Below are 26348 nucleotides of genomic sequence, written 5' to 3'. Positions count from 1 at the left end.
TTGAAGAGTGTATTACCTCTTTCAGTCAAAAGATTGGCAAAACCTTATCTGCCGCAAAACAAATTTATATCTGAATCCAGTTTAGTATTTTTGCGCAATCATTCATTTATCCATGATCGGAAACCCCCCAATATTTGCATCCCTTGGAAGCTCATGTTTTCTGCAGATACTCACCAACTCCAAATTGACATCAAAGAAAATGAGAGGCAAAGAATATATTGCGGTAATGAACTTGTACTGGTCGTTATTCGAGATGCTTACAAGCAAAATCAACTTGTTGGATTTCTTGACGATAGCATTGTCAATGTTATTGCTAGTTGAACTAACATTCACATGATTCTTTTATTAATTATATTTTTATGTACTCATGCAAAACAATCTGCTTTGTAGAAAGAGGATGCAGGTCATTTATCTCAGATAGGTTTATCGGCTGGTTCCCAAAGTGCATGCCAGCTGCATTGGGTAAAGAATATTGCTTTGAACAAAGGTAATGTTGAAGAACATTCCTGGATCAATTGTGATGATAAAATATAGTATTGTTTGAATAACATTTCAATACTTCCTAAGTAGTAAGAAAATAAAAAATACAGTACTGTTTCAATAATATTTCATTAATTCATTAAAAAATATTGAAATATTGAGGTTGTGAAAGAAGTTCTTCTTTCTATTTTAGTATTACAAAAACTTTTTTATTGTTCCCAAGTCATTCCTGAGTTGAGTCTTGGTACCTTAATAAGTTGATCATAGTTATATATATAGACTACTTGTAAAGTATATAAGTCGCTCAACTTCACCGCGTAGAAACAACATTTCTACTTGGTTAGGTGGAGACTTGAATACAAAGTCTTAGTCTAATTATATGCTTGAACTGTCAGACTTAATTGCTACATCAGCAAAATTCAAAATGCTTATATATACCTTTTTTGTCTTCCCTCCATGATGACTTAAAATTGACTTAATAATACACAAAAAAGACTAAATAAGTAATATAAGGAGTGAGAGAAAAATAAGTTGAAATTAAGCTTAGAAAAGTAATTTGTGTTTCTTTAAGTACTTGATAAGTCACAGTAAGATAGTACCAAGCCACTTGATAAGTTCTTTTTGTAGATCAACTTTTACTATGGCTTTTGGATTTTTTTTTACAATACTTACTTTTCTTGGGGTTACTTATTTGACTTTACAGGACTATTTCAAACATAAAATAGCATAGTATACCAGTATAAGAAAATATAATAATTGGATACAGTTAAAGTAAAATAGCATTGAGTTCAGCATTCTTGGGATTAACTACCTCGTGTACCTTACTATAGAATGAAACTCCTATCCTCACTCTATGTTCTTTAACTATCTGGTGTAAATTCTCATCATCCTCATCCAAAGTGGATACATAATCTTTTTCAGTGTGAAAACAATTATCAATAAAACAAAATAGACCGGATGGTGAAAAAAAAGTTAGGGATGCACGGCTCTCATGCTTTTGAATAGGCACGTTGCTGTGCCACAAAAATGCAGAAGGGATAAGGACAAGGGAGTCATGAGAAAAGGAAATGACGAGCTTCAAATCATGGAGAACAAGATGTTCACCGCGGTGAGAATCAAACCATCCTAGTGCAACCACTGTGCACCATCCAAAAGCTAAATTCATAGTATCCCTGTGCAGAATTGTAAAGGCGGAGGGGGGAAAGTTTTTTGCATGGCATGAAAAACCAAACAGTTCCGGTTTAGTAGCCTTAAGAAAAGGGTTACAGTACTCGAGATATGAGTAGCCTGGATGGTTTCGCAATTTGCTTATCTCATCCAGGTAGAAGCGGTATAATTGAGGTGCAAATAGATTAAATGAAGCTAAAAGAATCAGATGGAGTTTAATGACAGTATACCAAACCAAAAGACTTACTTTCAGCAAACTTTTGTATGTCCATTTTTATTTTCCATCAGTCGTCAGACACCTGGTAAATCACCTCTTTTTCCTTAGGTTTGAGGTTGAGGTTGTGGGGTTCTCTGTTTCCTGGGGAATAGGTAACACCAGTACCTATAGTAGAATACTTGCCCCGCCTGTAGATGTGATTCTTTTGAGGCAATTTCCCTACACTCTGCTGATCCTCCACCATGAGATCATGGAACTTCATACACCTTAATCCCCAAGACGGATCATCCGGCTGCCCAACAAGCATTGCAAAAACCCTCTCCTCTGTGTCAACTAGAAGAACAGGACTGAAGCCTATAGAAATTGTCAATAAATTAGACACAGGTGCTAAGTTTAGCCAGCTTACCATCCCAATCAATAACCCTGTAGCCCATACCCTTCAAATCCTGCAGAATATCCTTGGCTGGACTCTTGGATGCGCAATCATACGCCATTTTCATCCCCTCCACCTCCCTCTCCATGTTCCGATCCACTAGTGGCCTATACCCCCCTAATTGAGTCCCCTCCTCCATCCATCAGCAAAATGTCATTTTTCTTAATTCTACTTGGAATTACTTAATGACAGGTTAAGACTATAAAGAAATTTCAGGAGTCCAAGAACACCCTTGTTACTTAAATGGTTCTTAGAAATATAGCTCAAAGATAAGAATAAGAAAACAAAGAACCATAAAAAATTAAAAGTAGCTAACCTTGTCAACAAATAAATTCATGTTTATCTCAAGGGAAAAAAAGAAGAAAACCAAGGATCAAAGGATGTTTAAAAGAACTACAGTTGCGGACAATCAAATACGACAATGTTGATATCCCGTGATTCAGAATTTTTGGAGGTAATCTGAGACCGGGAACATAACCGGACGACCGAAATACGTCAAAAAATGCTTTGGTTTTAATTTTCCCACGACATTTTCAGATGGCCAACGCTTTTTGCAAAATTTTTTCAAAAATAGGCGGTGCTTGACACCAGATTTGGAAGGTGCGAAATATCAAATTCTATTTTATCATCACATTGTTCCGCTACCTATATCTTTAACGTCAATTAGTGAAGTTTTGTAGTAAACTAAGTTAGTAATGCATCAATTGACATTATGGCTCTGTTGGACACCTGTCGGTGTGATTTCTGCTGCCGGACAGCCCACAGAGCAGCCTTACCAGTGAGCCCGTGCCCACGCCGGTATGCACTCATAAACCGAAATGATTGGTTAATAAAGTGCCGGATGACTTCATCTGGACAAGCATCTAACCATTTTACGGTAAGTTGTTTTGCTTCTGCAAACCCTTCTCGAGGAACTTCACGGTATCGATATTTGGCCCATCCCCTCACTCCTGCAGGTGCTGAGGCTGCGATGATGTTGATTTCAGAGGCCAGGTGTGTTGCGAGAACATTTTTTCGGAGGGCGACCACAGGCCATAAGTAATGGGGAAAAAAAAAGAATATTTTTTTACTTGTGATCGGGAGTCCGGACCCTATTTTTTTTTTTCAATAATCAAACTCAGCTTGTCAAGATCTATCGATTGCGCATTTTTCCATGTTTTTTCGTGTTTTTTTCGAGAGTTTGGTCAATTTGGGGGGGTTTAGATGTCAAAAATTGACATTGAGCAAAATTTGCTCTTGCAAGTTGTTTCTATATGGTCTAAATAGCGCGTTTCTACGGCTTTTAATGGCATATGGTGGATGCAGCTAGCCACATAAATCCATCTTTGTTTTGTTTTGGCTTTGTCGTGTTTGGTTGTCCGCAACTGTAGAATCTTTCAACAGAAGCTTAAAGTTAAATCAAGATCATCAACTTTTTCGAGTGTAGACAACTTTATGTTCACTATAAAATATGTTTAGAGAGACATTACATTATATGCACTGTTCTACTGCCTGTAAAATTCCGGAAAAATCACAACAAATCTTAGAATATTAAAAAAACATAAGTTTATATATAAGCTTTTGTCGAAAACATACCCGTTATGGAGATATCAAGATTCCATCATGGGGTAGGGGGGTCATTGTCAACTGCAGATAGACTCGTCGTAGAGCCTGCTCTACTAACCGGAAAATTCTGGACAAATCACGAAAAATTATAGAATATTAAAAGAACATAAGGTTATATGTATGTTTTAGTCGGAAAACATACCGGTTTTGGAGATATAGAAAAACATGACAAGAATATCATGTTTTATACTGGTTCCTGTGCCGTTTTTCATGTTTTAAGAGTGCAAATATATGTATTCAAGGTCCAGGAATCCGAATCTGACTTTAGATTTATTATCTGATCAATATTTGAGGAGCTACAGCGCAATCTTGTGCTTATCATATGTTAAATGTGCAATATCTCAATAGGCTTTCATTTAACAAGAAATCTAAGAACATATTCGGACTCCCCGACCTCGAAACTATAGGAATACACTTTTAGATCATTAAATTCCATGCAGGAATGACCCGAAAATATTTCCTACCTATGTTTTGAGGAACTTTGACTCGAAAATCCCAAGTCCAGCAGTCATGTGACATCATGTGACATGTTGAACTTCTGTTTCGAGTATGACCCCCAGTCAAAACTACTTTGAGTAAATCAGATATCTGAAGATATCTATGGGCGGCTTTAAGGGGCCGACTGGCTCTTATGAGCTCTTATGAGGATTGTGTAGATTTCTGACGATGTTTAATGATGTTTTGTGATATTTCGTGTATTGACAGCATCACCGCAGTCACGTTATGGTAGTGGACGCACACCGGTATGCAACACATTGGCACTTAGTTGATTTGATTGGTCGCTGACTCGGGTTTTTGATTCCTTGGTCAGCAACTCGGTATTCCTCCCAATCCCCTCTCCCTCCTATATCCGAACTCGCCCTGTTGTGAGTACTCCGACATATCTCGCGTAGATTGTTTTCCATTTCTGTCTGATATTGATGACCCTTCTTACCTTTTATATTCGCTTTACTTTTATGGGCATCTTAGATCAGTTGGTTATTATTTTCCCCAAGAAACGTTTAAAGTTTTACGCACGTTTATTCTTGATATTTCTTTTCATACCTATTTGTCCTTAAACTGTATAGTTACTCATAGCCGAGACTGCCGGGTATTTAGGGCATGAAAAGCCACCGGTTCACCTCAGTGATCAACCCGACTTATCGTTGACACTGAGATTCTTATTCTTATTAGGTTATGGGCCCCGGCTTGACCTATTAAAACGAACAACGAAACCTTGATATAGAACGATCATTCCCCACACTATTATTAAAATGTCTCAGAACACACCTCCTATTTTCCCAGACACCGACAAGTTCGATGGCACGAACTGGGTAGCTTGGAGCGGCTTGATCAATATAGCCGCTGACCTCAGAGGCGTATCGGATTACCTTGAAGGAACTATACCCCAACCTTCTAGCAGCAGGACAACAGCTGCCAAGGATGAGCCCGCACCGTCAACTGACACTTCCTGGGAATCACATACCCCTACTCCCGCCGAATGGAAAATACGTAACGCATGGGCTAAAGGACTGCTCATATACAACACCAAAGACCCGATAGGACTCGGTATCGCTCTCTCAGGAACAGCAGCCGAAGCATGGAAGTCCTATAAGGACCAATATGCGAAAGTATCAGAGATTGCCATATTGAATGCAGAACGAGACCTGCGAGACATCACCTACCTGGATAACCATGACTTCCTCGAACACATATCCAGACTACGCACAAAATGGGCTACCGCCACAGCCCTCGGAGCCCAGATAAACGACAAAACCTTCAGAACCATCGTCTTATCTTCCCTACCCCGATCATGGGATCCTATAGTATCCACACTTTATAGTACGACAACTTCGAGGGAAGCCATTGCGATACTCGCCACGCATTGGGCTCGCATCAGCAAAAATCGGGTCGTGAACCCTCAAAATGCTACTACGGCTCTCCAGGTAACAGCCAATAACAATGGGCGTAATCGCTACCCACCTAAAAACCAACACCTCCTGTGTACGAACCCGAACTGTGGTTGTAGAGGACACTTGATCACTGACTGCTATTGGGAAGGAGGAGGAAAGGCGGGACAGTTCCCTGCCTGGTTTGGAAAGAAAGGAGGGGGAAAAGGAGGAAATAATGGAGCATCCAACACGTCCTTTAACACGGCATCGATACCCACCTCATAATACCCAAGACGACCCACAAGTCTATGTCCTATCATCAATCACGTCGAACATAGACCAGGTACCACGCACCAATCTTATCACCGCTGCTGTCATCCCTGACCATCACTCTTCACCTAGATCATCTAAGCCATCCGTCAACGCTGATGATCTAGGAGGTGCTAAAAGAGATGAGTTTGGGGATACGGTAGATACTATATCGGCAATGTCATCATCATCGTCTACCCATGAAATGAATACGAAGGCAGATTTGCTCACCCTCCTCGATTCCGGTGCCACCGATCATTGTTTTGCTAGCTGTGAATCATTCGCATTGTTTAAACCATTGTCAGCGCCTAGGAACGGTCACTCAGCCAATAAATCAGCTGTCTTCGACATAACAGGACACGGTACAGTCGAGATATACACACCGAAGGATGGGGCTGTCGCAAAGATCTTCATTTCGGATGCACTTTATTCCCCAGAACTACGCCATAACCTCATCTCAATCTCGAAGCTGACAGCGAAAGGGATGAACGTCACTTTCAACGGTGATACTGCGATGGTTTGCGACCAGAAGGGGACTACAGTCCTTGTAGCAGTTAAAATGAACGGTCTATATGTCGTCAACACCATCCAACGTGGATCACAAATATCATCTCACCTGATGCAAGCCAAACGGAAGGCAGTTCCATTTGATACTTGGCACCGCCGCCTCGGACACGCTGGTGAAACTGCGATAAAGGAGATGTTGCGTTTAAACTTGGTCAATGGGCTGGACATCGATGGCAGACACGAATTAGGTGGCATGTGTGAAGATTGTATCTATGGGAAACACACAACTCACCCGTACTCCGATAAACGAGACGTAGAAGCTGAGGTTTTGGAGAGAGTTCATGTAGACATCTGGGGACCGGCCCCTATCCAATCAGCTGGGGGCTCAAGATATCTCATGGTGCTTGTTGATGGCGCCTCCTCGTACCGACACGTTATCCCTATCCATGATAAATCGGCTGAGACAACGCTTACTCACCTCAAAGAGTTCCAAACGCAATCTGAACTACAGACTGGAAAGAAGTTGAAGCGGATAAGGATGGACATGGGACGGGAATGGCATAACCATGTCTGGGAGACGTATGCGAAAGAGAAGGGAATAGTCTTGGAGTTTACCACCCCCTATGCCCATCAACAAAATGGGGTCGCCGAACGGTCCATGCAAACATTGGTTGAGTTGGGGAGATCAATGCTCGCCGAATCCGGTCTTCCACAACGTTATTGGGCAGACGCCTTTACTACGGCAGGCTATATTAAGAACCTATTACCTACATCACGCGTTCCCGGGAAAATTCCCGCTACAATCTGGACTGGTAAACGACAAGACATCTCTCATCTCCGTGCCTATGGATCAACAGCATATGCTCACATACCTCTCGATCTGGGAACCTCAAAACTTGCACCACGTTCAGTTAAACTGACACTCATTGGATACTTCGGTACCACTGGCTACAAATTACTCGATAGGACGACGGGAGGAATCTTCCGCTCCCGAGACGTAATATTTGATGAAGGCAAAACCCATTTTACCTCACGGCCGACTCCAACCGCAGACGATTTTATCACTCCTATAAACAGCCAACCACCTCCTACCACACTCCCTAGCGCAATTGCTCCACGACCTCACCAGATAACAACGCTCCACGATGATGACAATGAACATGCTAGTCTACCAGACCCTGACAGGGTTGACAGTGATGCCGAGGAAAGATTGATCGAGGAAGCTTTGACAGCTGATGAGGATCATACCACCGACGCCACAAGGGTCGTACCATCCGTCCCTGTCAGGAGATTGAGTAGAGTCTCTCGTCCGTCTAAACGAATGCAAGAAACACTGGAATACCAGCAACATACCAAAGCGAACATGATAGACACCTCTAGTGAAAATTGGATACCAAAGAACTATCGTGAGGCGATGACGCGTTCCGAGTTGTGGTTACCACCGATGGTGAAGGAGTTTGGGATGATGAAGGAGAAAGGCGTGTTTGAGGTGGTGGATCGACCAGTTGGTAGGAATGTGGTAGATTCTAGATGGGTATTCACGTTGAAATTTGATGAAGACGGCAATATTACGGCGAGGAAGGCTAGAATTGTTGCGAAAGGATTTACACAGGTGTTGGGGGAAGATTATGATGAAACATACGCGTCAGTGGCTCGGATGGAATCTGTTAGGATGGTTTGTGCTATCGCGGCTTCTAGAGGAATGCGGTTATGGCAAGTGGACTTCGTTTCGGCTTTCCTGAACAGTGATAGCCAGTACGATGTTTACATGGAACCTCCGAAAGGGTTTGAAGAGGGGGAGGGAAAAGTATGGCGTTTGCTTAAAACCCTCTACGGCACCATGCAAGGTGCTCACGACTGGGCCAAAAACCTCGACAAAACTTACCAAGGCCACGGCTACTACAAGTCCAAAGCTGACTCCCAAGTCCGCTCAAAAGTCGAGGACGGTGAATTCACAATCACTTCGACCTGGACCGATGATGTTCTAGGCGCCTCAACCACTCATATTGGTGAACTCAAGGCAAAAGATGAACTCGCTCGTAGCTACGAGGTCAAAGATCTCGGTGAAGCCCACTTTATTCTAGGTATGCGCATCGATCGTAACAACAAGGGAGACATTCGCCTCTCTCAGAAAGCCTTTTGTGAACGACTTCTTTCGCGTTTCAATATGACCGATGCCAAGCCCAGATCTACCCCCCTTCCAGCAGGTATATCACTATCTTCCAACGACGCACCACAAAACGACTACGAGTCAAACGAGATGAAGAAAGTTCCGTATCGTGAAGCGCTTGGTTCTTTAATGTGGCTCCAAGTCGCAACCAGACCTGAATTATCCTTTGCCGTCAATCTCCTCTCCCATTTTGCCAACAACCCTGGTCGAGCGCATTGGGAAGCGCTGAAGCATACCCTTGCGTACGTTAAGGCGACGATGGATTATGGTATCACTTACAGGAAGGGAGGAAGCCTTAAACCCGTAGGTTATGTGGACGCTGATTATGCTGGTGATGGAGATACTATGAGATCCACCGAGGGACATGTCTTCTTTGTAGCAGGGGGAGCGGTATCCTGGGTGAGTAAACGGCAAGAGACTGTAGCAGTCTCAACGGTCGAAGCTGAATATATGGGCTTTACGAGGGCGGCTCAACAAGCTATATGGCTCGAGAAGTTCCTCGACGAGGTTGGCTTACGACAGGACGGACCCACTACAATCCACACAGACAATAACGGAGCGATTGCCAACACTAAGAACGACAAAAATCACCGCAGGACAAAACACATCAACGTCAAATATCATTTTGTCAAAGAAAAGGTCGACAATGGTGACATCACGTTTATCTATACTCCGTCGGCCACAAACCTTGCGGACATCTTAACAAAGCCTCTAGCTCGGGATGCAGTCACTCGCTGTTGCATAGGGATTGATATTCGAGGGGGAGTCAAGAGCGAGAATGCCGAAGTAGGGGGAGTGTTGTGAGTACTCCGACATATCTCGTGTAGATTGTTTTCCATTTCTGTCTGATATTGATGACCCTTCTTACCTTTTATATTCGCTTTACTTTTATGGGCATCTTAGATCAGTTGGTTATTATTTTCCCCAAGAAACGTTTAAAGTTTTAGGCACGTTTATTCTTGATATTTCTTTTCATACTTATTTGTCCTTAAACTGTATAGTTACTTGTAGCCGAGACTGCCGGGTATTTAGGGCACGAAAAGCCACCGGTTCACCTCAGTGATCAACCCGACTTATCGTTGACACTGAGGTGCGTAGATTATTCTGATCCAGTCATTCATTAGTACTTACGGTAGTTTAGATTCTTATTCTTATTAGGTGAATATATTTATAGTGATCAACCCGACTTATCGTTGACACTGAGATTCTTATTCTTATTACGCCCCCATGCTCATCCCTTCCACTTAACACCTGGATTATTAGCCAGGTTAGCCGTTGACATGGCAATTCCGAGCTCTGCACCTTATTTCGACATGATAATTTTTCTCTTTCTATGGTCTTTCGAGTTGTTTGACTCAAGTCAGCTGTGGTTTTTTCGGGCAGACCATCTCTTTTTCATATGTTATCCTTTTTCTCCTCACCTTGGGTCAGTAGTGGTTTACGGACAGGCTCTTTTTCTTTTATCTGGCAGCAGCGGTGTGTCAACGAGCCGTTTTTCCTGAATTTGCGAGTTTCATTCATTTAAGTAAGGCAAGTGCAAGCTCAAGGACTGTCACATGCCATTATAAATCACACTCTGCGCAACGTCCTAAGTTCTCTAACTTCTTCTCTCGCACCACTTCTCACACTGTCTCCCGCACCGTCTCCCGCACCGTCTCTCTCGCCATCTCTCTCGCCATCTCAGCACCACCCATGCCTCAGCTGCCTACTCCTGTTCCTCCACTCTTATGGACCTAGAAGCCGAGTCTCGAGGTGAACAACACCCTGGTTGCCAGGTTACAAAAGGTAAGGAGCTCAATTCCACTCCCTGTACTTGTCTCCAGCACTGAGCCTGCTATTGCACCCTCTCCAAAGATTTCCAAAGCAAAGATGTGAGGTGCCGACACCATGAAAAGGAGGCAAGAACTCGGGTGTATTGTGATCAGCGCAGCCGGTTTGCCCTATCCTAGGTTCGTGACAAGAAATCCACTAGTATAAGTTTATAATTGACCCAGAACTTTAGCTTGAATGTGTCGAGCGATTTGGCCAAGGCAGTTCAGCTGGGAGGCTATAGAGCCCGTGCAAGGGTGAAACTGGCTTACGACAGAACCTCAGAGACTTCTGCTGAGGGTTTGTTGGAGGATTTGAGGAAGATGGGCTACCACCTCATTTCCTGGGTGATGAGCTGGCACTGGCATCTGAGATGCTCATTGTAACGGATTTCTAGTGATTCCCCATGATTTTTCTGTGATTTTTTAGTGATTTTCACTGTATTGATCTGAATAGAGTAAGTTTGAATTCACTGTATATATCCATATAGCCCAATGGCGCTGTAAGATTTATCTACGAGAATCAAGTCATATCTATGAATCAATGATGTGTAGATTGTGACGGACTGGGTTAGATTTTATATGAAAATTTCCAGAAATGCACTGCATATATCTACCGAAATCAAGAGAAATCCAGTGAGGGAAATTTACGCGAACAGATTTTCATTGAAAATGCTGTGGATATCATCATAAATTGCTAAATCATGTTTCAACTATTGGAAAATTAGAGGTTCCCAATGAAATCCTCCCAACTCAAAGTAGTTTCGACTGGGTATGACCGTTGATCCTTCCTCATCACCACCATCATTCTTCCCCTCCCCATCCTCCCCCTCCCCCTTTCTTGCCCTCCAGGCCTGTAATATGGTAAGTAACATCCCCTTCACCTTCCTAGCTCTCCCCTAGCTGATTCTAAGCTGGTTTAGGACGCTTTTTTGCCTATTTTGGACGCTTTTTTGCCTATTTTGGACGCTTTTTTGGGGGGATTTTGGAGGCTTATTTGAGGGGATACTTGGGGGGATGTTTAAGGGGATACTTGGGGGGATATTTGAGGGGATATTTGGAAGGATTTTGGGGATTCTTTGGTCACTGGTGAGTGCTCTCTATCTCTGTATGTTTTCATACTCATTTGTTACTTGTAGGATATTTCTTTTCTCATCATCACTCCCTCATCATCCAATCTTATCCTTTTGTGTAGATTATATACAATGTATTGTATTTGTTATGCTAATATAATGACTTTCTCTATGACTTATTCACTCTTAAGCCTCTTATAATTGACTTTATGACTTTGGCTGTTACGACCTTAAAGCGAATGCTCAGGTTGCAGCGAAGGCAAAGACTTGAGGGCGAGTAAGGGGAAAAGCAAGTTGGTAAAGCGTAGGGAAATACAGAGAGTATCTACGCTTACTTATACTAAGACTATCTACCCGAGGTAACTAACTATAGAACGGGCTGAGTAACCATGACCGAGGTAGATGAGTAATCAGTGAGAAGGAAAGTATAAACTAGGAAGGAGGATGATCAATCATGAGAATAGAAGATTGATCATGAGAAGGAAAAGATATAACCGGTAACATGAAAGATCAATCAAAGGAACAATAAGAATGATCATGAGAAGGGAAAGACAAACAAGGTAACGTCAAAGAGAAAGTGACATGGGAATGAATGATGGGAGAAGCGTAGGTGGAGAAGAGTATATCCAGGGATATGGAAATGAGTAAGCATGATGACGTCCCTCCTATAGGTTGGTAAATTCATAACATTGGCTTGTCTTATTGTCCCTTATCTGCCTTAATTGTATGCTTTTGTGACTTGAGTATGACTTATCCTTTCTTTTCAACAATGAAATCACTTGATTGAACATCTACACCTTGGCCTCAAAGTCAGAATAAGTTTCAAAAGGAGAAAAAAAGTCTGTTCTAAAACCTGTGAGTAAATGTTTTCTTATTTTGAACTTTTTTTCATGTTTAAGTTATTTAAGTTGAACAAAAGTTGGATTTACGTTTTCCTGATGAAATACCAGGATTGCATCAAATATGTGGTCGTTCCTAAAGGTGACAAAAAGGCCGCCAAGGAACATCATTATGAGCTTGAGCATGACATCGTTGCGAGCGGCGGCGATACAGTTCACTTCATTACGGGGTGGCACATTCCAGAAGAAATTCCAGACCCAATCCTAGGTTGAAGGCATTCCCAAGCGGGTTATGCAGCTATGCGAAGAGGGTACACTATCTCTCAGAAGCACTATCTCTCAGAAGATGTTGCCAGCCGGTAGGCAGGTTACGGCGACGAACGCGATTGGGTGGGTGGCACTTTTAGCGCTCATCAAGACTTTCAAACTAAGGCGTAAAGACGACACATTATCCAAACTCTGTCTTTATACCACATCCCCCGGTACTATCCGAAACCTTATCGAATTCTCCAACAAACCAAATGGTCATAGCATGTCTATTGCTTTGGCTACAGCCTTCGAAGATATCTTTGACGCATACCCAGACTTCTCTATTGAAGTAGTGGGCTTTAGACTCAACACGTACAAAGACTGTGAATCGGACCATAACTTCTTGAGTTTCTGCATCCCTTGCAACGTTCATGCGCCCTTCAAAAGCACAAGGACAACAAATCATTACAGACGCAGAGACTTCCCACAGTCCCCTACACACGAAAGACGGCGTCAAGACATTACGCATGACGTGTTAGGGTGACTGTGACTGAGATGTCACAGGTCACACCTGAACTTAAGAACTTAAGAGTAAAGTGACAGAAGTTGTATTAGGCGTGAACCTAAGAGAACTCGACGGAGTCTTCTACAAGTTTCTACCTACTTTATATACCTAGACTACAGCGCACAGACCAACTACCCTAGGTAACTATTTATATACTGACATGGGAAAAGAAGTACGTATGAGAAAGTAAACTATTTATACATTCGACATGAGAAAAGAAGAGTGGAGTAAGAAGTAAGTAAACAAAAGTAAATTGATCATAAAAACGTCAACAACACCAAACAAACCATAAAAGTGTCCACAAGTATAAACAACTCCTAAACCAGTAATCCACTCACACAAACCAACGATTCCCGAAGTAATTCCCTAACAACGCATCACAGGGACACAGTATGAAGAACCCGGATAGTTCCCAGTAGCGTGCTCCCCATGCAGACCATCGTTGTATCACCCACGCCTTCTGCTCCTCTGCGTCCCACATCGCTAACGTCATCCTTCTGCACTCCCTACACTGATGACCCGATAGGTCCCAACCCACCGGTCTACTTTCCCTTCCTATTGCCGCCGCCGCCCTTCTCCATTGTACTTGCTCCGCATGGTTCGGAGGTAGAAAAGAAAAGATAAGATCAATGAGTTCAATGGGTAGATCTGTAGCTTGCGCCATTTTAGCAGTATGCCGATAGTTTAGCCTCCGTCGAACTGTAGCAGCAGAGGGAAATTATTATGTAATAAAATATGTGACAGATGTGACAGTGTGACGCCGTGACATTCTGGCAAGGTTCTAACATGACATCATCGACTATTGGAGAATCAGTTTCATGGAGCCGAGTAACAAAGAATGTTACAGTGGTAATAACTTTTTAACCCTGTACAACAACACGGATTACAACGAGAGAGTCGCTCTCCTCCCTAGCCATATCAACATGGGTCCGTGGCTTTGCAACTATGGCAGAGTCACTATCGCACATGATCCCCGCTTGTGCGCATGATTCGTGCGTGCCGCCACCAAACATGCCCCTATCGATGAGTTCCGGAAACGGTTCTTAAAGAATGTGCAGCTTTTGGGTTGCCATGGGTGCAGGAACGCGCCAGAGACGCGGGATCATATTCTCAATGAGTGTTCGTGGTACGTACGACGCTCTAACCATTACAATGGAGGGATCGAGACAGTCAAAGGGCTGATCTACTTCTTGTGCGATAATCCTCAGGCGTTTTCGTTCGATCATATGACGGAACCGCGCTACTTACAGAAAGATTGGCTAAGCTATCGGGATAAGGTCTATCAATTGCGAGATATAGATAACAAGATAAGAGAGAAGAAAGGTATGCATCCTATTGTGGGACCCATTTTCTATCATGAAACGGAAGAGGGCCATCAGTTAGAGTTGGACAGATGGTTTCTTTTTAAATCTCTAGTAGTGTACTTGTATACGAACAGAACATTCTTTGCAACTGCTTTTTTCTTTTCTTTTGTTGCTCCGGGCTTTGTAATTATATAGGCGGAATGGGGTCTTCGACCCCATGATGCGACCGGTCTGCGTTTGGGCACCGGTTAATAAATTTGAATTGAAACAAAAAAAAAAAAAACTACAAACTGGTCTACCGAGCTAGTGACTCTGAGGAACTCTTCACTACCTATTCTGACACTTCTCATGATGCTTGCAAAGCTACAAGTCGAGCTACAGGTGGTTATGTGACTCTAGTCTCGGGTGCTGCTGTGGGCTGGTCTTCTAAGCGCCAGCCATTTGTGACTCTCTCGAGCACCGAGGCCGAGTTTGTTGCTGCCATCGAGGCTGGCAAGGAGATCAAGTGGACTAGGAATATCCTGACCGAGTTTGGCTTTCCCCTCACACTTCCTTCGACACTCTTCGTTGATAACAAGTCAGGAATCAGTGTAGCCAAGAATCCAGAACATCATGGTCACATGAAACACCTAGACCTGTGCTTCTACTGGCTACGGGAGGCTGTTGAAGAAGGACTCATAGATCCTTTGTATGTTTCTACACACGAGCAAGTGGCCGACATCCTAACCAAGGCTGTGGCAAAGAAGGTAGTTGAGTTTGCTGTTCCACTACTGTGTTATGAACCGTGACATCTACGGTTATATTTCTCATGGTAATTACTTCATCTGTAATTACAATTATGTTTACCTTTTACTGTACTTATATTTTGTGTCTCTGATTGTGATTGTTTTGTATCTCTTATTGATCCGCTTTAATGATCCGGACTACTTTACATATTTAGCTTTCTATAATTAATGATCGTTTGTTTCAAAGAAGTTCTTCTTTCTATTTTAGTATTACGAAAACTTCTTTATCGTTCCCGAGCCGTTCCCGAGTCGAGTCTTGGTACCTTAATAAGTTGATCTTAGTTATATATATAGACTACTTGTAAAGTATATAAGTCGCTCAACTTCACCGTGTAGAAACAACATTTCTACTTGGTTAGGTGGAGACTTGAATACAAAGTCTTAGTCTAACTATACGCTTGAACCGTCAGACTTAATTGCTAAGCTCTATAAACCGCTCTCAAGCTCTTAGTACTATAACGGTGCATTTGAGTTACTCTTCTCAATTCATCGAGGAGGTCTCCTTTGTTACGCTTTAGAACTCTGGGTATTTCTATCAACGTAACGCCCCAGCTTAGGACCGGGCCGGGTTCACTATAACATTAAGTAGAAATGTTCCTCTTCCGTGATCAGGACAGAGTTCGAGTGTGCATAATAAAGTTGAACTTGGGTTACCGCGGATAAACACTAGGCTGTCTCAAAACTAATAGTTGTTTATCAACGGAAAAGGATCAACTAACACTGGTAACTGGTGGACTAGTTACACGATTGCTTATAACAATTGAAGTCAGTAAAGACTTTAAAACTTGACCAATAAGAGGGTCTGTACTCGCAGTCAGTGAAGACTTTAAACACTCGACCACCAAGGGTCTGTACTTGAAGAGTCTTATAAAGACTAGGAATAGTGAGTCCAATTGAAGGAGCACTAACCACGGATTTACAGAATTGTACCTATAAGTTTTATACACAACAAAATTTACCATTCAGAGCAATACCAGAGATTTGGTCTGGTATTGAATGAAAACTGCCAAAACAGAGTCATTCTTTAGTAACAAATTCAAGCAAACCGCTTACAAGGAAGACAAGACAAAGAAGTGGTACTATACCAATAACACAGAAGGAAAAAGCTACTACTTTGATGATGCTGACCAGCAACAAATTGCATCTGAGTATCTTGAACACAAAACTCTTTAGAACAGCAAACGTCCCAATAATCAGAACAAGTAGTCAAGACAAACACATTAACAGACAAACCTCAGAAGCAATCAGAAACCTCCGATCTGCTACACAATCAGCAGCACAATCTGCTACACATTCTGCAAAATCAGATCATCAAGAAAAAGGAAAAGATAAAGAACCTTCGCAGTCAGTTTTTGACTGGCCAGAAACTACAGTTGGAGAAGGAAATACAGATTCTGGAAAAGGAAATCCAGGACCTCGAAATCAGGACACAGAAAGTCCACAGGAGGAAGTTAAAACTAACAGAAGTCCAACAGGAAATATGAACACAAGCCCTCCAAAAAGCCCTCAACCAACGCCACCAAGAACACCAACACCACCAACACCACCAGCAGGAAACCCAGGAAGTCCAGCCGGAAATATGGCACAACCACCAGCAGGACCGCACATCAAATACCCGAAACCAAATAGGTATTACGGAGACCCAAGATTATACAGACCATGGATGGTATCCCTCGAACTCTATTTCAACAGTTATGGGATTACAACGGACAACTCCAAAATCAATTACACCCTTGGATTACTTGAAGGAGCCGCATCCAACTGGAAATCAGATTTTATTGCCACTCACCCAAATTATCCAAACTGGGCAGACTTTTTTTTTTTTTTTTTTTTTTGTAATCAACGTAAGTTTATTTCAAAACTACTTGTACGTCGGGTGTCACGACACGTTCCCGCGGCTTTCTACCCTTGCCAGTTTACAGAGGCCCCAAACTACAGTATTCTAACTACAAAACGTATCCAGCGTGACGAGGTCAAGCGCTATCTAGAAAGAGAAAAGAAAAAGAAAAGAACAAAACAAATTGAGATAGTAGTACATACGTAAGAGGCCCCGGGATAAAACCAAGCAGTCAGGCAATACATCCTACATAATACCGGAACGCTAGAGCACTCGCAGTCCCTTTTGCGGAATCAAACATATCAAATATGAAAGTAAGAAGTTGAGGCAGACTTGAAGTCACTTTAGATCCTCAGAAGAAATTGTCCTCACCACTACCATTCTCCCTCCTAAACCGCTACACAACCTTCCCAGTTCTCCATCAGAATCCACCGACCCAGCCCGGCGACGGCTGTCTATATCTCCTAAGTCGAACGCGCGGGGAACTGGCACTTGAGCCATGCACGATCGAACCTGTTCTTCCAAAACGGGCACACTTTAGCATCCGTAGAGGAATGAGAGCGCTTGTCCGCTGGGCGTTTAGCCGCGGTACAGTTTGCGCATTGGCGCACATCGACGCTAAACACGTCGACGCACTTGAAGTGATTGGCCTCGGAATGAGGGCCAGAGCAGAGTGGGCAGCGCGCGCACTTGGCGTGACACTGATCGGAATGATGGCCCCAGCGCTGACAGCGAGCGCAGTGAACGGAGTCGGAGTGAGGGCGAGCGCCCTTGATCTGACAGTTCGTGCTGCCTATGGACACAAACTTGGAAATGTAGAGCCGAGCATTGGAGCCTGACACTGTATCATGAATGTCAACCCATGCCCAGCATGAGTCGGAGTGAGGCGAGGCGCGCATGAAGCGCGGCTTGTGTTTGATCAGTTTGGCCAGCGAAGCGCCAACCGGGGATTTATTGAGAGCGCTAGTAAACGCCTCGTGTTGCTTGAGCGCCCACTCCTTGGAAGAGGCGGGCACGTGAGGAATGTCAACAATCTTCAAGTAAGATGTCGACGTGACGGGGGAGTGAGCGATGGGTGTGTTCGGGCTTGGAAAGATCCGCCGAACGTGCTTGAGCACGAACGCGATTTCGGTGGGAGAGGGGACGCGGGAGGCGGCAATACAGATGCCGTTGCCTTCAACCGAGGCATGCGTAAGGATGACATCAGACTTGATGTCATTCTTGATGAGCTTGTTGAGACTATTAATAATCTCGGGAGTAAATGAAGCCGCTGTAACCGGAGAGTCGGCAGGCGGTGTCAGGATGATGGCACGGCGCTTCGCGCGGTGTGCTGTGTGCTTACCTTGGTGTCTCTTGCGAGGCGCCGAAGGAGCGCGGAACAAAACGGGGGGAGCGCTAGCAGGTGCAGGCGCGCATTTGGAACTTGGTGGGGGAAGGGGTTTGGTGGGCGCCTTCCCAGACACTGGAGGTGGAGCGGCCGGCTCATCCACTTCCATGAGTGGGGCCGTTGCCGAGGGGGTGACGTCAGAAGGAGCCGGATCGACCCGGACTTTCTTCTTCGGTGGCTTGGACTTGGCTGAATCAGTGGGTGGCTGTGCGTCCCACAGATTTACACGTGTAGCAGGTGCGTCAGCTGCGGGTGCAGGTGCTTCAACTGCCGGGGGAAGGATGCGATGGAGAATGGGGATTTTCTCCATGAATGTTGAATGGATACGATTGATATCGCCATCCATGATGGAGGGGAAGGCATCAATAATATAATTCTTCCATTGAGAGGAAGATAATGCCTCGAAAATGTCAACAGCGCTGTTGATGAGTGTAACAACAGCTTTGACGGATTCATTGCTGTCCAGATGCTCCTCATCGGCAGGAGAGGCTGGACGGGGGGTGGTGGCATCCTCGTAGTCGAGGGCCATAGAGGAGTCATCACTGCCGCATACTGAGACAGCAACGACAGAGGGACCGGATGAAGAAGACCCCGGCGAGATGGGGCGCTTCAAGGAGAGTACCGAAGCCGAAGGCGACGGTGCGCGAGGAGGGGATGGGGGACGAGTGGGGACCGGCGGCGAAGGCGTCGGCACACGAGGAGGAGGGGTAGGGGCGCTGGGCGGAGTGTTGACAGCCGGGAGGGCTGCTCCTATCCCAGAAACTTGGCCAGAGGGCCCTTTGACTTTACCTTTGGCTAGCGCACTAGCTTCAGCGTTGGCGATGGCGACCGCGGGGGCAATGCCCCGGTTGCGGACAGCATCCATAATTGCTCTGTTCTCCTGTGAGTCGTACCTGAAGGTGGAGAGAACGATTTGACCTCCGTATTGAGGGTCGAGTAATACCCCAATGTCGGAGACAGTGAGGCGAGTGGCGTTGGGGTTGGCGGGCGGTGACGGCGCCTGAAGTGGGGGACGGGACGGGTGCGGCGTAGGGGCCGGTGCAGATTGTTTCTTGCGCTGAGCGGGCATGATACACTGTATATTGCTACGACTAGACGACTAGCACTGAGACTTCCAAAAGAGGAAGGTAGTGGTAAGAGGTCAAGGAGCGATGAGCGCCAAACTGGGCAGACTTCAAGAATTCTCTTGAACAGGCCTTTGCACCAGCCCAACAAGGATATGAAGCAGAACAAAAGCTACAACGCTATAGACAAAACGGAGAATACATTGAACATTACATTAGTGGATTCTCAGTATTATCCTCACAAGCAGGATTACCAGACAGCACCGCACTCAGAGCATACTTCGCAGAAGGACTTGATAAAGACGTCCGAATTGAAGCAATCAGATTCACCCCAACAACACTTTTTTTTTTTTTTTTTTTTGTAATCAAGTGGCTGTTCGAGCCTTCTATTCCAGCGATATAAGTACATGCGAACACTATGTACAACATGCTGAGAATACGGTTGCCATGACACGTTACCAAGAGAAAAAGAAAACATATCCTGCGCGACGAGGTCAAGCGCTAACTTTGAGAAAAAGAAAAATAAAAGTTCGATCGAAAAAGAATGATACATTAGTATGCGACCCCGGGACGAACCTAGACAGTCAGGCACAGACCACACCTAGTACCGGAACGCGAGTCCAATAAAACAAGCAGAGAGTAGACATAGAAAAATGAAAACAAACGATGGTAGGCCAAACCGGCGCTAACTCCCGAAATGCGTTTTGACATGCGCTGATCACTTCTTAGGGAATTGGCGCCTCAGCCAATCCCTATCAAATCGGTTCTGCCAAAACGGACACAAAGTGTCCGTTGCAGAGTGGTCGCGTTTCGTCTTGCCTGCCGCACTACAGTTGACGCAAGACCGGGCGTCAGGATTACGCTTGGAATGGGCGCAGTATTCGTGATGGGCGGCTTTGGAATGAGGGAGCCCACATAGAGGACAGCGAATGCCTTTTGATCGGCATACAGAAGAGTGATGACCCCACCTCATACACCAAGTGCACAAGGCTGAGCCGGGCCGTGGAGCTGCGCCGCGGATTTGACAATTGCGACCGCCAATGACGATCGTCTTGTTGATGTAAGAGCGGGCCTGTCACTGTGAGGCAAAGTCCGCATGAAACGGACAGCGTGTTTGATGGCGATAGAAAGCTCCTTGCCAACCGGAGAAATTGCAAGCGCGTTTGTGAACGTGTTGCGCTGAACATTTTGCCAAACCTTCGGCTCAGCGGGGACCATCAGTACATCGATAACCTTGAGATAGGAAGTCGAAGTAACGGGAGTGGATTGGATGGGCACGACGCCCGCGACAGTGACGAGACGCCGGATGTGTTTGAGGACACAGGCGGTCTCGGAGGCGTTCGGGACTCGGCTCGCGGCAATGAAGATGCCGGATCCAGAGTCTTCCGCATGTTCGAGAATGACGTCAGACTTGATGTCATTCTGGAGGTGGGTGTTGATTTCGGCCAGCATGGCCGGGGACACGTGGGCGGCGCAGATAGAAGATCCGGCCAGGGGAGTGAGTTGCACACCGTGGCGCGAAGCGCCGTGGCATGTATGACGAGCCCTACGTTTTCTGCCCGAAGGCTTGGACGCAGGGGCAGTGGCGACAGCTGTGGGAGCGGCGGGAGCCTGAGGACGGGGCGGGGGCTGCTGTTTGGAGAGGCGGTTGGCAGCGGCTTTGGCGTAGGAGTTATTTTTGGAAGGGACCGAGGTACCCTTTCCAAAAACGGGTGGCTGGGGTGGAGGAGGGGGGGTCGGCTGTGCCAGCTTCGCCTTCTTCGATTTCCGCGGGGTCATGTCCATGTCGGCTGACGGAGACCGTGGCCAAGGGGTGGCTGTACCCGAGGGAGTGGGGGGAGGGGGGGTGGATTCGAGTGCCGGTGGCGGGGGATTGACCGACCCGATGGTCGCTGCAAGTTGCTCAGAGAACAAGCCGATACCTGCGATAGAAGAGAACTGATACCTATCAAGATCGCGCCGCTTGATAAGTGTGTGTGTTGCCCGTAGTAAACAGTCCGTAAACTGCTCATAGAGCGGGTGTTCAGCCTCAATGTCCTCAAGCATGAGTATCGAGGTGTTCATAAGCTTGATCATTCCCTTCTGACCAGCAGTCAGGACGCGGGAACAACCAGTGGAGGGGGTGGAAGTCGGTGCCGGTGTCGGGGTCGACGGGAACGGTGCCGGGGATGGATTGGCGAAGCCTCGGAAATCCGAGGCGTACGACAAGGGAGTGAGGGAGGAGGAGGGTTCCGGTAGCCCAGAACGTCTCGGAGGTGTTGGCGCCGTCATGCGAGACGACGCCGGGAGCTCGAGTTCGTCTTCCATACGACCCGCCGCTTGAAGTAGAGCACGCCCAAGAGAAGACTTGAACATACCCTCTGGAACTTCCTCATCAGACCAGTCACCGTCGTCGCCGGCGGTGTCAATATCCATTGCAGATTGCTTGTTGCTACTCATAACTAGTGGCCACTGAGACTTCCAAAAGAGGAAGGTAGTGGTACAGGTTCAAGAAGCGATGTCACCCCAACAACACTACACCAGTGGAAAGACGCCGCAAGAAATGCCTTCAGAATTGTTATGGAACAACGAAAAGCATCAGGCAATTTCGGACAATCGTCAAGATCACATAAACCATATAAGAAAAATAAACACTGATCTCAAAAGAGTATTCCAAGATACAGTAATATCTACAACGAACCAGTCCAACATAAACCCGCAAGAAGCGAGTGGGACATGGATGTTGACCAGATCTACTTCCAACTCAATCAACTCGGACTGGACGACGAATCCGAAGATTCAGAATCAGAATCAGAGGAATCAGAATCCGAAGACAGCGATGATGAAGAAGTCAATTTCATCAGACAACGAAGAACCCAAACCCAAACGCCTAAGCAAGCGGTACAGGGATTTATTAATGCAATCCTCACAGATGAACAACGAGCAACTCTCAAATGAGGAGAATGTTTCTTCTGTCACAAGAAAGGACACTGGTACAGAGATTGCCGTGCAAGGAAGCTATATATTAAGCAAGGAGGAAGAACAAGCATGGACCGAAATCCAGGAACAGATCGAAAGAAGAAACAAGGAAACGGAAAACCTAAGAAGCGAAAGACTTGGAAAAAGAAGGAACCCATAGATCCGAATGCTATGGTCTACAACATTGAAGAAGAAGAAGACAACTTTGAAGAATTTTCTAAAGACGGAAATTTTTGAGTACTTCTGAAGATCCAATCGATGTGATAGATCTTCAGTCACCTAAAGGAACAACACTTCTAGCACCAATTAAAATTCACATTGAAGACGATAATCCTATTAAACTAACCGCACTAATAGATTCAGGAGCAGCAGGAGAATTTATTGATCACAAACTCATAGAGAAGTATTACTTACCAAAATTTCCATTGAAGAAAGTCAAACATACCATGAATGCTGATGGATCAAGAAATGCATCAGGAGTATGCACACACTATGTCCTACTCAACATCGAAATCAATAACAAGAAAATGATGATACAAGCAAGCATAGTATTGCTTGGAAACCACAAACTATTCTTAGGTATATCATGGCTAAGAAAATTCAATCCAGCAATAGATTGGACAAAACAAACTCTAAAATGGAGAGATGAAGAGGACGACTCAACTCTTACACTTTCTAGAGGACCATCAAGCAACTTCATTAACAATATCTTCGTTGAAATAAATTCAAAGAGCAATACCTCACAACAGCTATTCAATCAAGCTGAAAAGAAGAAAACGGAATCTGATCCTGCTAAAGCAGTCCTGAAAAGATTTCACAAGTTTCTCAAAGTATTCAACAAAGTAGAATCAGAGAAATTACCACCAAGACGTCCTTGGGATCACAAAATTGAAGTTCAAACCGACTTCAAACCCAAGAGAATGCCAGTCTACAATCTAACACCTATGAAACGAAAAGAATTAGACAAATTCATAGCTGAAAACCTATGAAAGGGATACATCCGACAATCTAAATCACCAATGGCATCGTCTTTCTTCTTTGTTGGAAAGAAAGGAGGAGATCTACGCCCATGTCAAGATTATCGCTATCTTAATCAAAACACGAGTAAGAATGCTCACCCTATTCCAAACATTGCTCGAATCATGGATAAACTAAAGGATTCGAAATGGTTTACAAAGCTAGATGTCAGACTAGGCTATAACAACGTCAGAATTCATGAAGGAGATGAATGGAAAGCAGCATTCAGAACACCTAATGGATTATACGAGCCTACCGTCATGTTCTTTGGAATGACAAACTCACCAGCCACATTTCAATCAATGATGGATCACATTTTCAAACAATTAATTGAAAATGGAGGAACGAGTCGATCGAGTTCGTAAGGCATTGGAACGTGTGGGAGATAAATGATGGATGGAGAGATATCTTCTGCGCGATGATGAGAGAGGTCAAGCCTGTGTCGCAGGCGGTGTTGAAAAGGGGTAGGAGAAGAATGATTTTCTTTTATCTCGTGTATGAATGTTTCTGTTTCTTCGTTTACTTAAGTGTACTTGTATCCAGACTCGAACTCACTCTTCTTTCTTTTTCTTTCTCTGTTCTTATAGCTTCGACCTCGTCAGCTGGATACGGATTCGTTGAGTAGATAAGTACAGGTGATGTAAAGTACGGGGAACGCGTCATGGCACCCTTTAAGTAGTTTTGAAATAAACTATAGTGATTACAAAAAAAAAAAAAAAATTTGAAAATGGAGGAGTCAATATCTATATGGACCAGTGTTGTCAAGATGATGGATGACGTGTTCGACCACGACCACTGGATCATGGATATCCACGTGGACATCCACGGTGGACAACCACGGGCATGGCGTGGGACTATGTTGGATCCCTGATCAGTGTGGGAAGTTACTATATATGTATATCCATCACTTGAGCCCTGCGTGGTCTGATGCCTCGACTTGATAAGAGACTCCGCATGACTTGCGTACCCCGGTTCGATGCCGCGAGGCCAATACTCGCTGTTAGCTCAAAATGCTGCGCTTTTCCATACGTTATACCATATCTCTTCCACATCTACTTGTAACCCATGGCTACCCAACCTCGATTAAATCTCTGGCCTTTTTTCTTGAAACACCCACTAAGGAGCTCCAAAGTTCCCGAAGCAATGTGTGGCTCGAAATTGGAGCACCCAAAGGCTGTATGTCAGAGATGCTTTCAACACCTCCTAGGTAGGATCATAGCTGTGCAAACAGCTGACGTACAGAGTGGCTTGAGAACAGCTGTAGAGACAGAAGATGAGAATTCTTCAACAGTGTTGGAACGACTGAATTTATTCCCAGTCTGGAATGGCCCCGCAAACTTACCCGATGGAAAAACTGTCTGGATGCAAGGACGAGTGGAGAATATCTCCCGGCATCTGAAAAACTGTCCACTGGCTCCCGAGGATGACAAACTACTCGGACTTCAAAATTGCATACGCCTCGGAATCGTCAAAACTGATAAGCCTACTAAACATGCAGGTGTTCGTCGCACATATGAACAATATGCTGAAGATTCCGACATCGGGCTCTCTGTCCCATCTTCGTCATATATTTCCGCTGGATCTAGTCAGCTTCCAACACCAAATCTACCCATACAGTATCATCAGCTACCATATCTGCTTCCCCGAGTCCATTGACTCCTGATCTAAACACTCTCAATTTTTTTCCATTTGGGAGTGCTCAAAACACGCCCTCAAATTCAAGTTCACCCGTACTTCCTTCTAGTCCAATCATTACTGGTCCTCCCTTAAGCAAACGTATCTGCACCGCTTCGGGCCTATCTCGCGTTGCATCATTTTCGCAAGGCCCAGAACAGTGGACCCAAAATGAAAAGGATGAGTTCTGCCGTTGGTTAGCTCGTATGACAGCTTCATGCGGCTTTCCTTTTATTTGGGTAGAAAATCCAGTCTGGAGGAAATTTTGCGCAAAGTATCTTCCTCAAGCACCAACAATCAGCCGAAACACTCTCGCAAATCGATGGATACCCGATGAAGTCCAACAATACCGCCAACAAGCAATTGAACAGAGTAAGGGATCATTGGTGACGATTCAATGTGATGGATGGACAGGAGTCAATTTTCGACACTATATTGGCTTTATGGTTGGAACTGATAAACGGCAGGTGAGTATAACCATACTGCCTTAACAATTTAATTGAACGAGTGATAGGTTCACCCCGTTCATGTTTATGATGCGTCAAACAAACCAAAAACGGCCGTTAACTTGTATACTGTGATACAAGATGTCCGTCAAGATTTAGAGAAGAACTGGGGAGTTCAAGTTATTGCAATATGTTCAGATTCCTCAGGCGAGTCTCTGAAGGCTCGTAAACTTGCCCTTAAAGATTCTCCGGAGTTGATGGTGCCGAGTTGTTATGCTCACCAGGTATTTGTTATCTCTTTGCTTGATTACGCTACATTCAATGTTCACATAGGTTGCTCTTGTCATTGGCAACTACTTTCGTATGGCAAAAACGGGTTCTATGATATCATTTGCTGATAAAGCGAATGAATTAATCTCTTATCTTCGAGGTAGAACCCAACTATTAGCAAAAATACGCCAAATTCAAAAAATTGATCAAGAGCACAGTACTAGCAGTGTGCGGAAGAAAATACTTTTGCCAATCCGGCCAGTCATTACTCGTTGGTAATTATAGCGCGCCGGTACGTTCTTTCTCCTCTTGC

The 26348-nt window shown here is 44.7% G+C and overlaps 8 protein-coding genes across 8 annotated transcripts; 4 read left to right on the top strand and 4 right to left on the bottom strand.

Moving 5' to 3' along the window:
- Positions 1-1246: 1246 nt before the first annotated feature.
- On the bottom strand, positions 1247-1657 carry AGABI2DRAFT_76453 (hypothetical protein; the record flags this gene model as incomplete). Its single annotated transcript, XM_006455767.1, has 1 exon — positions 1247-1657. A coding segment is annotated over one exon (411 nt), but the record flags the coding sequence as incomplete, so codon positions are not given.
- Positions 1658-1931: 274 nt separating this feature from the next.
- AGABI2DRAFT_145858 (hypothetical protein) lies at positions 1932-2385 on the bottom strand (the record flags this gene model as incomplete). The annotated part of the gene is made up of 2 exons (XM_006455766.1): positions 1932-2218; positions 2271-2385. The coding sequence occupies 2 exons, from the start codon at positions 2383-2385 to the stop codon at positions 1932-1934; spliced, it is 402 nt and encodes a 133-aa protein (XP_006455829.1).
- Positions 2386-5155: 2770 nt separating this feature from the next.
- On the top strand, positions 5156-5503 carry AGABI2DRAFT_56440 (hypothetical protein; the record flags this gene model as incomplete). Its single annotated transcript, XM_006455765.1, has 1 exon — positions 5156-5503. A coding segment is annotated over one exon (348 nt), but the record flags the coding sequence as incomplete, so codon positions are not given.
- Positions 5504-17701: 12198 nt separating this feature from the next.
- AGABI2DRAFT_43500 (hypothetical protein) lies at positions 17702-18274 on the bottom strand (the record flags this gene model as incomplete). Its single annotated transcript, XM_006455661.1, has 1 exon — positions 17702-18274. A coding segment is annotated over one exon (573 nt), but the record flags the coding sequence as incomplete, so codon positions are not given.
- A 2114-nt stretch (positions 18275-20388) lies between these two features.
- AGABI2DRAFT_76946 (hypothetical protein) lies at positions 20389-20745 on the bottom strand (the record flags this gene model as incomplete). Its single annotated transcript, XM_006455764.1, has 1 exon — positions 20389-20745. A coding segment is annotated over one exon (357 nt), but the record flags the coding sequence as incomplete, so codon positions are not given.
- A 1422-nt stretch (positions 20746-22167) lies between these two features.
- Positions 22168-22865, top strand: AGABI2DRAFT_121746 (hypothetical protein; the record flags this gene model as incomplete). Its single annotated transcript, XM_006455763.1, has 2 exons — positions 22168-22642; positions 22714-22865. The coding sequence occupies 2 exons, from the start codon at positions 22168-22170 to the stop codon at positions 22863-22865; spliced, it is 627 nt and encodes a 208-aa protein (XP_006455826.1).
- Positions 22866-22978: 113 nt separating this feature from the next.
- AGABI2DRAFT_54409 (hypothetical protein) lies at positions 22979-23266 on the top strand (the record flags this gene model as incomplete). Its single annotated transcript, XM_006455762.1, has 1 exon — positions 22979-23266. A coding segment is annotated over one exon (288 nt), but the record flags the coding sequence as incomplete, so codon positions are not given.
- A 2211-nt stretch (positions 23267-25477) lies between these two features.
- On the top strand, positions 25478-26163 carry AGABI2DRAFT_76970 (hypothetical protein; the record flags this gene model as incomplete). The annotated part of the gene is made up of 2 exons (XM_006455761.1): positions 25478-25786; positions 25834-26163. Coding segments are annotated over 2 exons (639 nt in total), but the record flags the coding sequence as incomplete, so codon positions are not given.
- Positions 26164-26348: the final 185 nt, after the last annotated feature.

This window comes from Agaricus bisporus, assembly GCF_000300575.1.
Source record: "Agaricus bisporus var. bisporus H97 unplaced genomic scaffold AGABI2scaffold_11, whole genome shotgun sequence".
NCBI lineage: Eukaryota > Fungi > Basidiomycota > Agaricomycetes > Agaricales > Agaricaceae > Agaricus > Agaricus bisporus.
This window is presented reverse-complemented; position numbering and strand designations above follow the sequence as displayed.